The sequence below is a fragment of the Ictidomys tridecemlineatus genome, chromosome 9 (genome assembly GCF_052094955.1).
Source record: "Ictidomys tridecemlineatus isolate mIctTri1 chromosome 9, mIctTri1.hap1, whole genome shotgun sequence".
NCBI lineage: Eukaryota > Metazoa > Chordata > Mammalia > Rodentia > Sciuridae > Ictidomys > Ictidomys tridecemlineatus.
Window position 1 is genome coordinate 30,084,408 of NC_135485.1, and position 14,610 is coordinate 30,099,017.

Here is a 14,610-nt window from a genome sequence, read left to right on the forward strand (position 1 = left end):
TTATTTTTTCTTAGTTCTCGGCGGACACAACATCTTTGTTGGTATGTGGTGCTGCTGAGGATCGAACCTGGGCCGCACGTATGCTAGGCGAGCGCGCTACCGCTTGAGCCACATCCCCAGCCCCCTACTAATGCTTATTATTTACAAAAGGTGCTTAATATTCTTAAGGAATATTGAAGAAATAACCTATAATCCATAAGGTTATAATTTATAAACCCTATTATTATAAAAATAAGAGTTATTAAAATGATGTATCCATCTATATTTCCTTTTTGTACATTTTTTTCTTATTTTGACAAAGTATTAGCTTCTTAGAAGTATTCTTTCTTATGCACAGTAATCCCTCCTATATCCCTTTTGTGCTTTCATAGCCAATCAAAATAATTCCTAAAAAGATTTAATATTATCAAGTATCAAGTATTTTTTGCAGCTAGAATCAGTAAGTTAGGTAAGAATATAATAATTTATCATAAGAAACAATTTCCAAAGCTTTAACTTCCATGTAAAAGTGGATCTGCATCATCGTCATTAAATAAAAAATTAAAGCATCTTATGAGTGTTACTAAAATATAAGTCAGCGTCTCTCTCTCCTTTCCTTCATATTTTTTCCTACCTCCTCCAGGAGATACAACTGTGCTCATAAATACTGACGTGGCCTGAATTTTAGACTTATAAGCACAACTGCTCAAACACCACAAATGGTTATCTTTTATTCCTATAGCATCTGCTTTGATAGCCAGTCACCCAAGCCAGAAATGCTGACACAGTGTCTAACTCCAACTTACCCTTTAAAAATCAACTCAGGAGTCACTTATAGAACAAGCCATTCCCTAATTCCACACATTCCTGAGATGAGTGATGCTCTTTCGTGTTATCAAAGCACATGATTCTATCAGGACACTTACCATATTGTATTCTCTATTGAAATCAACTCATCTGTGTCTGTTACCTAAAGTATAAGCTGGATGATAGATCATGTATAATACAAATTACTAAACCATGCAGTGATTACAGTGTAAGCTTGGGTCTGGGGGTGTGGTGCAATGGTAAAGTGCTTAGATAGCAGGTACAAGGCCCTGGGTCTGATATCCAAACAAACCATAAACAAAATGTAAGCTTGATCCAGGGAGAAAGGGACAAAGAATATTTGGATTTCTGAAGATATAATGTATATCTAGATAACTCTGTAGGGAAGGGGTTTCTTAAGTGTGGTTCAAAAACCACACAACAGAATGACATTGAGACTTTGTTAAAAGATAGATTCATGATCCCATTCCACACCTGTTTTATGGGTCCCTACTGCTTGTCATCTATGTATATATAATACCATAAGAACTTTAAATCTATCGGCAGTGAAGGGGGCCTTGTATTAGGCCATATATAAAATTTCATTTCTACATTATTCTTTAAAATCCCAAGAAGTTGGTAATATTTATAGATGAAGAAAATGAGGCTCAGAAATGCTGACTTTTTTTAAAAAAAAGATTATTTTTTAGTGTTAGGTGGACACAGTATCTTTATTTTATTTTTATGTGGTGCTGAGAATCAAACCCAGTGCCTCATGCATGCTAGGCAAGTGTGCTACCACTTGAGCCACATCCCCAGCCCAAGTGACTTTTTTTAAAAAATATTTTTTGGTTGTAGATGGACACAATATCTTTATTTATCTTTATGTGGTGCTAAAGATTGAACCAAGGGCCTCACACATGCTAGGCGAGTGCTCTACCACTGAGCCGCAATTCCAGTCCCTGCTGAGTGACTTATTAATGTTCACACTATTAGTAAGTGCTATAGGTGAAATTCAAATTTAGGACTGTCTCATTATATGTTAAATAAGCTTCCTAAAAAATCTTAAAATTTGGGATCTGCCATTATAGTAAGGCCATGGAGTATTAAATAGCAAGCACAGTTGAAGTGGTAGCAAATATGTTATCCTTCTGTAAAACCAAAGTGTGGAAACACAAAACCCAAAAGAAATGTAATGCCATTCATTGCATACCCTCTTATACTCTCCACATACATGCACATAAGTTTTAATCCATAGTATGCCTCTGCTGATAGTCCTTACAAAGTATTCTCTAAAACTTTTTCAAGTATGTAACTAAGACAAAAGGGAAGAAATTATTAGATATCTATTCCTACTGTTACTGAGTAATATTCATCTCTGTGACATAAAACATGATTATTTTTTGGAAAAACTCTTAAAAGATGGAAACAAAGCTATACAGAATGACAGAAAACAAATTTTATACTTAATTTTTTCCTTTATTCCATTCTTCTATGTCAGAATGAAATGAATCAAGGATGTCAGAGAAAATATGTAACTAATACACAGTACCCATGAGAGAAAGGACAAAATGATAAGATATTCTGGAAAATGGCAAGAACTTTTTCTAAAAATGGTTGTTTTTCTGAGTTTTTAAAAGGTATTCTTTTCAAATGAAAGCAAATAGATAAATTAACAAATACACTCAAATTACACAATGCTAATAAGACCTAGAAAAGAAGGAATCATTACTATACTTTCTCTTCATCTCCATCTTCCTAATTCCTAAAATCAGGAGCACTTATTGGCTACACTGTATAGTTACTCATTGGTTACTTTCATCCTCAGGTACTGTGGTTTATGGTTACAAACATCTGCTTTGCATACAGTTTTTAATTTGGAAACTCTTGGTGCTTGTGGTCTTAAATTTCCTTTTTTTTGGTACCAGGGATTTAACTCAGGGACACTTGACCACTGAGCCACATCCCCAGTCCTTTTTTATATTTTATTTAGAGACAGGGTCTCACTTAGTTACTTCATGCCTTGCTTTTTGCTGAGGCTAGCTTTGAACTCTTGATCTCCTGCCTCAGCCTCCCGAGCCATTGGGATTATAAGTGTGCACCACTGCACCCAGCCAAATTTCCTTTTCTTTAAATTCAATGTCTTTCTTTGAAAAATCGAGTGATCAAACCAAATATCTCTGAGGTATCTTCAAGCTGTTTTTGCTCAATGATTCAATTACATCAGATTCCCCCCTCCTCCCTATGACTCAATGTTCTGAAACTGGAATTCAAGATGCCAAAGGGGTAAATGAAACCTTTAATAGTTGTTTCCAAATCATCTATCTCAGAAGTGCAAAGGTTTAAGTAGTCTGGACACTTGGACATCCACATTACTAGGCACAACAGAAGAGCACATTTCCCTAAACTGGCTCCTTCAATGTCCTCCTAAACACTGATCTGTTTAAATCTCTGAATAAAAGATATTTTATTATAAGATATTCTGTTCTATGCTCCCAGTCCACTTTGTATATGTATCTATTATAATCCTTATCATTTATCACATATTTAAATAATTGTATCAAATCTACTCCTTTTTAGAACACAGACATAAATAACTAAATAATTACCTTTGTCTTATTCATCTTTTTAAGCCTGGTTATAAGCATAGTGTTTGTCATATATGTGTAATATCATAAGAACTACCACTTATTTAAATCCAGGACCCTATATATGTATATATATAGATAGATGAGGAAAATGAGGCTCAAAAATATTGAATAACTTACTAAAGGTCATATTGGTAGTAAATGGTATAGCTGAAATTCAAACTAGGACTCTGTCTCATAAAATGCTGAGTAAATGAACGGATGAAGGTTTCTTTCCTGATATTTTCAATGATGCTGGTTTTCTATAAAATAAGGAGTCCAAGAATAGAATGAGGACAAAAGTCTATATAGGAATTTATCTTATCTATAAATGAAATCACATATATGACAACATTTCTATTGCTGATTTATTACAGGGGTTATTTCCATGCTAACACACAGGAGAAGAAAATGCATGCACACAAAGCATTTAGATCATTCTTATCATTTATTCAATGAATATCTACTAAATACAAAATACTTTATCTTACTCAATTCCTAGGACAAACCTCTCTGGCTTAGATCACTAATTTTTTCCTGGAATGTAGCTAGAGAATAAGTGGTAAATAACGAGAACTAAGTTGACCACAGAAATACTTCTCAATAATTCAGGGCTCACACTACTGTTAAATTCACACAAAACACTAAACATCAAAAGGCTTTAATGAAATACAGACTTCTACAAGTCAGCTGGGAGAACAAATGTAAAAGTATAATTTACTAACCACACAAATGTCTGCTTGTTTGCATGAACAGGTTGGGCTGATTAATAACTCCAATTGAGACCGTAGTTTCTCATCATCACCAAGAACCTGGTTAAATTTCTTCACAAAATCTTGTGCTTTCCCAGGATCAGGCAAATTCTCTATAAAATTAAGAGGGAACTAATATTAGGAAAGAAAAACTACTAAACTAAAAGCAACTGTCATAAAAATATTGATGAGTCATCAAAGGAATACTGGACAAACTGGTTTTTAGAAATAAATTAAGAACTATTTTTCTTAGCATTAAGTTGATAGTCTTATGGGGTGAACTAATTGTCTGTTTTGATATATAGTATATATTTACTGGGTGAATAAACATACTCACTTGCTATGGTCATCAGTTTTCCAAACATGGCAGAACAGTTAGCCTCTGACTGAAATTAAAAATAGAAAAGAAAGAACAACCAGTCACACATGCTAATTTTTGTAAGAAAATATAATAATCATTATTGTACATGCTTCATAGTTTTAAAAAACCTCATCATTATCTACCCACTGAAAATGGTTTACCAATCTACACACTAAGTTAACAGCAAATAACTATTAAGAGGCAACAAACTGTTAAGACAAATAGAAGGAAAGAAGATGTTAGTAGGAAGTTCTTCAAAAATATCTAAAAAGTAACCATGATATATAACCATGATAGTATACACATGGATTCCCAGCTACTCAAGAAGGAGGATCATCTGAGCCCCGGTGTTTGGGGCCAGTCTGCGCTCTATTGCTTGGCAGTGCTAGGCTATTGGACCCAAAGTCTCACACATGCTACGCAATCACTCTATCATGGAGCTACATTCTCAGTTCCTTTTATTGTTTATTTTGAAATAGGGTCTTGCTAAGTTGCCCAGGTGGCTTCGAATTTACAATTGTCTCTTGACTCAGCCTCCCAAATCACCGAGATTATAGGTGTGTGAGACTATGTCCAGCCAAAACCATCATCTCTTAAAAACTTAGAATAACCTCCCCTTCAAAAAGTATTTCCTTCACAATTACAACACAAGGAATTAATTAATAATTTATATTACATTGGAATAATTTGGAAAAGATGTTGGTATCCCCCAAGTTGATCCCCAAGAGTGACATTTGTTGGAACTCTTGATATAGCCATGTCCATTAATTTATGAGTGCCTATAACTGCTTTTGTCCTATACCAAGGAAGAGTTGAATAGCTAACCAGAGATTACATGAATGTCAAAAATTAAGTTTTTACTTCTAGTTATTTACAAAAAAGTTTTGACAAGCCCCTCCTCTAACATCCCTGGATCCTTGAGAAATCTGTCTACAGTTCCCAGGGTTAAGAATACTGTTCTAGGGGATGGGATTGAGGTTGTAGCTCAGTGGTAGAGTGCTCATCATGAGGCCCTGGGTTCGATCCTCAGTACCACATAAAAATAAATAAATAAAATAAAGGTATTGTGTCCAACTACAACCAAAAATAAATATTTAAAAAAGAATAAACTATATTATTCTAGCAAAACATAGCTAAAAGTCCATCAAGAACATTCAAGTTTTTTTCTACCTGCCTTCCAAAAAACTTTGAGTAGAATTTGTTATTTTGACACTGGTATTATAGGATTGATACTTAATATTGATTTTACACTGAAGGAACAAGAAAATATATGACTTTTGAATAGTACTATATAACATTTAATCACGACAATAGCCTATGAATTTAAACAAATCATGAACTTACCGTAGGCTGCTTGTGCAAATCCAATAGTTCGCGTACATGACTCCGAAGCATGTTCTGACATTTCCACATTTCATTGAGAGCTCTGTAAATAAAGTTATAAATATAAAAAAATATATTACTTAACATTACTGCAAATTATTCAACTTAATTTTCTGTTACATGGTATATATACACTATTTTTCTACATCTACACAAAATTTTAAGCAAAAATTTATTTACTAGGATTTATGACTGTATAGTATAAATGGTAACTAGAAAGCTCCTCATAAGAAGAATTTATTATTTTGATTTTATTTTTTATGGTCCTGGAGATGGAACCTAAGGCTTTATCCATACTAGGCAAACTCTCTACCACTTAGAAGAAATATCTGAGAAAAGAAGAATTTTGCAGTTAAATAAAGAGGCTCAGAGATAGCCAGAGTGTTCTGGCCCAAGGAGTGATAAAGTGTCTAGGTGTATGGCACACTTAGAAAACTGAAGAACATTTATGTGCTTGGACTACAGAGTGTAGTGGGGAGCATAAATAGCTGTAGCGAACCTTAGATAGGAAGCAGATGAAAAAGGTCTTTTGAACGCCAGGCTAAGGAATCTATATGAAGGGATACCAACCATTTATTTGTTTGTTTATTTATTAAAAATATTGTTTTTAGTTGTAGGTAGACACAAAAGCTTTATTTATTATTTATTTTTATGTGGTGCCAAGGTTAAGCCCAGTGCCTCACATGAGCTATGTAAATTAAAGTTTATACCTATATATGTAATTATACAATTATATACAGCCCTGATATTCATTTCTCTCCATGATTACAGACTTTCCTCTCTTATAAATGTCCTCTATACTTCCAGGTGTCCAGAATACCTCTAAGAAATCCTTCTGAGTGTCCTGGCCAGATATTTAGAAATACAAAGGGATATCAAACCTTAGGCCAAGTTTCGTGCAGTGGTGCACACCTGTAATCCTAGCTACTTGGGAGATTATTGCAGGAGACTTCAATCTCGAGATGCCAGTCTTGGCAAATTAGTGATACCCTGTCTTAAAATAAAAATAAAAGGGCTATGGGTGTAGCTCAGTGTGGTAGAGCACCCTTGGGTACAATCCCCAGTACCACAAAACACACACATTTAAACCCTTAGGCAAGCATTTTACTATCAGGAGTGGCATTAATAAAGCTGTTAAAGAATGATGGCTAATGCCTCCTGATGTGATATATATTACCTTCAAGGAATTTTTGCTAAAAATGGATGATTATAATCTAATAATGAGAAAACATCAAAATAATCCAAATGGAGACTATGTTATACAAAATAATTGACCTATGAAAACTCTTCCAAAAAACAGTCATAAAAAGAGATTGAGTAGTAATTCCATATGTAATATTTAATCCCAGATGAGACAAACCTGCACATTATATGAACAACTGAGGAAAATTCGAACACATATAGTAGATTAGACACTGTTAAGGTTCTATAAGAAAATATCTTTGTTTATAATGAATCAACACTAAAGTATTTATATCTAAAGGGATCCACATCTGCAAATTATTCTCAAATGTTTGGGAAGAAAATGTATATATAGAGATAGAAAACGTGTGTAAATAAAATGTATATATAGAGATAGAAAATGTGTATATGGTTAAAAATGATGGTTCTGGGTAAAGGGATGTTACAACATTCTGTATGCAAATTAAAGTTTATACCTATAATTATACAATTATATACAGCTTATTTACACACATAAACATATATATATAAAATACAGCTGAAATCCTAAATCAAAAGTTTAAAAATTCTTAATACAGGACTCAATTATTTTGTGTGCATTTTATTGACTTTTTTTTTTTTGGTGGTATCTGTATTGAACCCAGGGGTACTGAACTACATCCTCAGTTCATCCTTTTTGTTTTTTATTTTGAGACAGGGCCCAAGTTGCCCAAGCTGGCTTTGAGCTTGTGATCCTCTTGCCTCAATCTCCTAAGTCATTGGGACTATAGGTGTGCACTACCACCACACCTGGCTCCAAGCAAAATTATTAATAGTGCTTTCTTTCTGTCTTATATTCATTAGACAATTAAATGCACATCTTATGTAGAGGTGATGAAGATATGCTCTCAAAAAAAAAAAAAAAAAAAAAAAAAACCAACAAAAAAAACCCCTACTCATTTCTTAGTTTAGTACTTAGTATGAAAGGATAAAGGAGAATAGTATAATTTAGATACCCATCAGGTATTCTGACACGGGGACTTTGTTGAATGGCTGAAAACATATTACGACCCAGTTGTCAAATACACTATGAGGGGACTGGGGTCATGACTCAGTGGTAGAGCACTCACCTAGCATGTGTAAGGCACTGGGTTCAATTCTCAGCACTATGTATACACCAATTAGTTAAGTTAAGGTCCATTGACAAGTAAAAAAAAAAACAACACTATGAATATAGGAATAGCTTTGCTGTTGACTGATCTGAATTTAAATAATATTTTTCTCTATAAATATTTGCCTGAGTTTCTTGAATTATAACAATTAGATGACAACAACAACAATTAGATAAGATGAAGTAATTTTATAAAATTTTCAGAAATAATTTAGTCACTTGAAAAATAACTTACTTTACAGCATTTGGATCCAAACTAGCATATAAATAATATAAGCATTTCATTCTCTCTTCTGTTTCCAGATTGTGGGGCACAAGATACTGAGCAAAAATTTTCTCTACCAATAGTCTGTGAAACAAGACCCAAAACGCACAATTATTTTATTTCTAAAGTGATAATAGTCATTTTTACCATTTTAAAGAAAGATACCAAACCAATAGTGTATTCACATACGATGGGAAACATCAGGATATAATCGGTTTTTCCAATGGAAGATGTTCTACAGTTATTTTTAAATTTAGAGGCAGTTACTACTGTGGCTTCAAGTTATAATGTGTCCTTATGAAACATTTATTCTAGGATACTAAAATGTTATTCCTAAACACTGCGCAGGCTGTACCACCTATTCAACAGTCCAAAACTATAACAAATTAGTTAACACTACATATAAATTGATTCTAATTGTCAAGAAACTCATTAATTTCCTCTGATTACAGTTCAGTTCCTTTCCCATGTTGTCACAGAGAGAAAACAAGAGGATCTCCTTTCTAATACTTCCTGAAAATATGCATATTGATTTTTCTTCTCTCCATATTCTAAATTCTTTATCAATACTGGAATATCCTTCTTGCTAAACTTATATCTATTATTCAGTATTACTGGAAAAAGAAAACAAAGAGTTCTTCATTGACCAATTAGATACATTACCTGTGATACCCAAGTAATCACTCTAATTCAATAAAACACTGCAAAGTATTTTACAAAAACCAAGTATCATTAACCCAATCCATTATAAAATTTGAAATAGCATTCAGAAAATGAATAATGAATACTAATAATACTAATAGAAAATGAATACTAATGTCTCTATTAGTAATGACAGTGTTGCAAAAAGGAAAACTAATAATTATGAATTATCAAACAATACTGCAGGCAAAGAAAGGACCATTGTGCTTTACATTTATTATTTTATTTAATCCACGACAATCCAGTAAAAAGTGCATTATGAAAATTTCTGATATGCACAGAAGTAAAATCATAAGGGCCACAGCAAACAGCTGTCTCTGGTCTGGTTGACTACAAAGTCTTTGCCTAGTTTACTATTACTATGCTACCTTACAAACTAATTTAAACATAGTATGTAAGAATTCATAGAAAGTTATTTCTAAATTTAGAAATAAAGTATTTAAAGTTAGATAAAGACATTTAAAAATGAAAAGCAGTTTTACATTCAATCATTCAACCAACATAGTAGACTCACTTGTCATCAATGCTGTTCTGATAATAAATATGTAAAAGTTTGTCCTTTATCCAGCTGACTTTCTCTGCCGCTTCCTTTCCTGCTTCACCATGAAGACAGTATTTCTTATAAAGCTGAGCCAGACCCATCATAGCTTCTTTTCTTACTCGCCACTAGAAAGTATAACATTTATTAGATGAGGAAAATAACAAAATTTTATATTAACCTGCAAAAAATGTCATGGCTTTACTAGGTTGCAGTCAGTCTTAAGTGTGTGTGTGTGTACATAAATATTTCTTTTACAACAGGCTTTACTAAGTATTTTGAATGTGTTTCTATTTAGAAACAAAACTACTTTAGAAATTTTCTAGTGGAGATACTGCTGAATGATCTACCAATTTTTTATTTCCATACAGAGCAAAGCAACAGTAAATCCTACTAAATATATCATTTGATTCTCTAAATTAAAGAAAAAAAATATATACGTCCAATTTTAAATGTAAAAGACAAAGGAAATATTTCATTCTACAAACACAAACCTAAAATGTTTTAGTTCTCAATTATATGCTTTCTGATGTTAACCCAGAATAAGAAGAACAAAATTCATTCAGTATCAAGAATACTGAGTCTAGGGTTGGGGTTGTAACTCAGTAGTGGAGCACTGCCTCATGGGTTTGATCCTCAGCATCACATAAAAATAAATAAAAGGTATCGTGTCCATCTACAACTAAAAAATATATATTTTAAAAAAAGGATACTGAGACTACAACGTTGGAAAGAACTTCAGTGATCATCTTATTCTTTATCATCATCTTGTCTTACTTTATAGACAAATGATTTACATACATAGTATGTCCTAGTTAGTGAAAAGACTCCGGGGATTTCTAGAGGCTGGTATGAAAGGGTTACTAGAGAAGGAAAGAATGGTGTTAAGAGGAAGGTGGACAGGAAAAAGAAAAAAGAAGAGAGACCAGTTAAAAACCTAACATGAGTGCTGGTAGTGGAGCTCAGTGTTACAGCATTTGCCTAGTATGTGTGAGGCCCTGGGTTTGATCTCAGCACCAAAAAACCTAACATGAAGACTATGACAAGATCTAAGAAAAAAAATAACCAAAAATGTATTTCTCTTTTAAAAAATGGTGAGGGGAGATTTAAATACTTTTTAAGTCAGTACTTCCTTATAAAATTTTTGTTATTTTTTCATTTTTTTGCCAACTTAGTGGGTGGAATAATACTTTGTTCCTATACAACAATTTAACAGATGCCTTGTTTATTTTTTAAAATTTTGATAGGTCTCGCTAAGTTGCCTAGGCTCCTATCTCGGCCTCCAAGTCACTAAAATTACAGTCATGCACCAACATGCCTCACATGGATGCCTTCTGATATCACTTAACCCAAAAACTGTGTACCATGAAATATAAGATTAATTCCTGGTCCCCTTTTATATAGGAGAAAACAATTGTTAAAATGGCTACTATGTAACTTACTAGTCCAAAATTCAGGTCTAAAATGTCTAATAGGTATTATTATGACCACATAATGTAGTTTCAGTTAAGAAGTGTCAATTATTCAACTCCTTTTGAAACTATGAAACATTAATAGGAATGAAATATTTCTAGAAGGAAGATATTACATGAGTGGCAATAACATATGGGAAGAAAAGAGAGCAATGCCAATTAACAACAAGGTAGAGTCATTTAAGTTAAAGACAAAAAAGAAATCTTCAAAGTTAGAATTACTAACATAGTTAAGCAAGCTAAACAGTGGGGGTTTTTTGTTTTTTGGTAATGGGTATTGAACCCAGAGGCACTCTACCAGTGAGGTACGTCCCCAACCCACACTATTTTTTTTTTTTAATTTTTGATATTTATTTTTCAGTTTTTGGCGGACACAACATCTTTGTTTGTATGTGGTGCTGAGGATCGAACCGGGGCCGCATGCATGCCAGGCCAGCGCTACCGCTTGAGCCACATCCCCCACATTTTTTGTTTTTTAATTTTGATACTGCATCTTGCTTACTTACACAGATTGGCCTTGAATTTGTGATCCTCTTGCCTTGATCTCCCAAATCAATGGGATGACCAGCAAGTGCCGTGGCGCCTGGCCAATGTCCATTAAAACATCTGCCTCTTATGACTTTTAATTTTTTTCCTTCTTTTGAGAATTGTACCTGGGGTGCTGTACCACAGATACATCCTCAGTTCTTAATTTTTGTTTTGAGATAGGGTCTTACTAAGTTGCTGAGGCTGGCCTCGAATTTGCAATCCTCCCTCTCTAGCCTCCCAATTATAGCCAGGTGCCATCCTGCCCAGCCTTTTTTTTTTTTTTTAAGATTATATGGGGTTTTTTTAGTTGTTGATGGACCTTTATTAATTATTTACTTATATGTGGTGCTAAGACTTGAACCCAGTGCTTCACACATGGCAGACAAGTGCTCTACCACTGAGCCAGAACCCCAGCCCCCTGCACAGCCCCTTATAATTATTTAAAAAAGAAGAGCATGAAGACTATTCAAAACCAACTTCTTCTCTACCCTGAAATTATAGCTAAACTATACTTTTCCACAGGAAATTTAATTATCAATGATATAAAATAAAATAGCAACTGCAAGGCAATTGTTGTTAGAGATGTTAATCAGCCTGCTTTGTATAACAGTTTCTTACTTATGGGGGACAGTGCTATTTCTTAGCAACTGCTATTTCTGTTTTTAGTATTACTTTTCCTCATCAATTCATATTTCTAACGAGAGCAAATGGAAAAAATATCTCAGATGTTTTTGAGACAGGATCTTGCTAAGTTGCTGCTGAGGCTGGCCTTGAACTTGGCATTCTCCTGCCTCAGCCTCTTGAATTCCTGGGATTACAAATGTGCAGCACCAAACCCAGGTGGAAATATCACTTTCTTAGTAAGTATGATGGTATTTTTTATTCAAACAATGACAGACCCAGCTAAGTTATATCAGGTTGTAATAAATGAGAAACAGATTGATAAGTTACTATTTAAAACTAATCATATGTGAGAAAAAATAGAATAAAACTTTTAATTTACCTTTTATTTAAAAAAAAAAAAAAAAAACCTTTTTTTTTTTTTTTTTAGTTCTAGGTGGATGAAATACCTGTATTTTATTTTTATGTGGTGCTGAGGATCAAACGCAGTACCTCACACATACTAGGCAAATATTCTATATCTGAGCCACAATCCCAGCCCGAATTTACCTGTTCTTTTATAAAGGAAAATGTTAAAATAGAAACCATAACTAAGATGTGAAAGACTCTAGAATCCAATGTACTCAAAGGTAATTAATATGTACAAGAAATAAAAATATGTTTAGCATTGTCATTAATCTGATTTTCAAGCAGAAAAGCTTTAATTGTTATTATGGATAATAATTCTTACTATAGAAAATAATACCAATTGTATTTAACAAATAAAACACAGTAAAATAAGGAAGAATAAAATTCCTCAGATTTTACCCGTTTATCCAGTGTTCTTTCCCTTACAAATCCAAGCAGCTGATCATTTACTAAGGCAAGGTCTCTTTTGGCTGCTGTTATTATAGTAACAATGACATCATGACGAATAGCTTCTTCTGGATCATGTGATCTAACCTTCAAATATTCTGTAATAAGAAAAAAAACTTAAGCTCCATGTGAGCTATGAAATTTGTCATGATTCAGAATGTCAGAAAAGACTAATGCTTTTAGCATTTGTTCATACTAAGACAGTGTCTGTAAAATGTGGCATGAATCAAAATAATTTTTAAGACACCAGTACTCTGTAATAATCACAAATCTGCATAGCACATCTTAATAAATAAGGTTATTTTAGTGGAAAGGTTGAATTACAACACAGTATGTGATTTATACAGTTTAGATTTGCAGAAATTAAAAGACTTGAAGAATAGTAAATGCTTATAACAAATCAGCTGATAGGTATATACCTACACCATTAAAATCCAGAATATTTCATAATATTTAAAAAAAAAATTCCTGAATAGGCTGGGCATACTGGTCCATGCCTATAATCCCAGTGGCTTGGAAGGTTGAGGCAGAAAGACTGTGAGTTCAAAGCCAGCCTCAGCAACTTGGTGAGGCCGCAAGCAACTTAGTGAGAACCTGTCTCTAAATAAAATATTTAAAAGGTAGTAGAGCACTTGCCTAGCATGTGTGAGGCATTGGGTTCAATCCTCAGCACCACATATAAATAAATAAATAAGATAAAGATCTATCAACAACTAATTTTTTTTTTTTTTTAAAGGGCTGGGGATGTGGCTTAGTTGTTAAATGACTCCCTGGTATAAACAAACAAACAAATCCTGAACAACTTATAATACAAAGTAAATCAAGGTAAAAAGCGTCATTTCTTCTGGTTTTTATAAACAACAGAACTTTGATAGATGCCACCTATTTGCTACAATCAAATGTGTAGCTTTAAAAGCTCTATGTTCAAGTGAAGAAACAAATTTTAGTTTAATTCAGAAAACAACCGCTTTCCTACTTATTACTGTATGTTACTATACTTAATTATATATAAATATAATGATTTGTGCCCAAATCTATTTCCTTAAAACATTTCTTTTTTTCTAAAAAATTCAAAAGGATCAAAACAACAAAGATTTTGAATGTAATTTTATTTTATAAAGCATATAATCATTTCCTAGGGCATGAGAAATAGTGACCTGAAATCATGCTAGAATTAAAAATCTATTCAGAAAATGAAGTTAGATCTTTGCCTGCATATAAACTTTATTTCTGTAATTACTTCATTTACAATAAACCAGATAGCTTACCTGTGAGATCTTTTGCTAAATCTGGGTGATTCATTAAACAATGACTGGCAAATTTCACACTTTCTAATCTCACAGGAACATGAATGTCATTAAATCTATATAGAAAGAGATTGCTAAATA

General features: G+C 33.2%; 1 protein-coding gene across 8 annotated transcripts in view; it reads right to left on the reverse strand.

Annotated features, from left to right (window-relative positions):
- The window catches only part of Pds5a (PDS5 cohesin associated factor A), a 129,619-nt gene that overhangs the window by 51,405 nt on the left and 63,604 nt on the right, over window positions 1–14,610 (reverse strand). For 7 of the 8 annotated variants that reach the window (XM_040292532.2, XM_078021204.1, XM_078021205.1 and 4 more), the window contains 7 exons: window positions 14,491–14,585; window positions 13,175–13,320; window positions 9,723–9,874; window positions 8,477–8,590; window positions 5,871–5,952; window positions 4,503–4,551; window positions 4,139–4,278 (listed from right to left, as the gene is read on the reverse strand). In XM_040292532.2, coding sequence (XP_040148466.1) covers window positions 4,139–4,278; window positions 4,503–4,551; window positions 5,871–5,952; window positions 8,477–8,590; window positions 9,723–9,874; window positions 13,175–13,320; window positions 14,491–14,585 — 778 coding nt within the window. Of the gene's footprint in view, window positions 1–3,554; window positions 3,677–4,138; window positions 4,279–4,502; window positions 4,552–5,870; window positions 5,953–8,476; window positions 8,591–9,722; window positions 9,875–13,174; window positions 13,321–14,490; window positions 14,586–14,610 lie in introns of all 8 variants that reach the window. The other variant, XM_078021207.1, reaches the window with a different exon arrangement.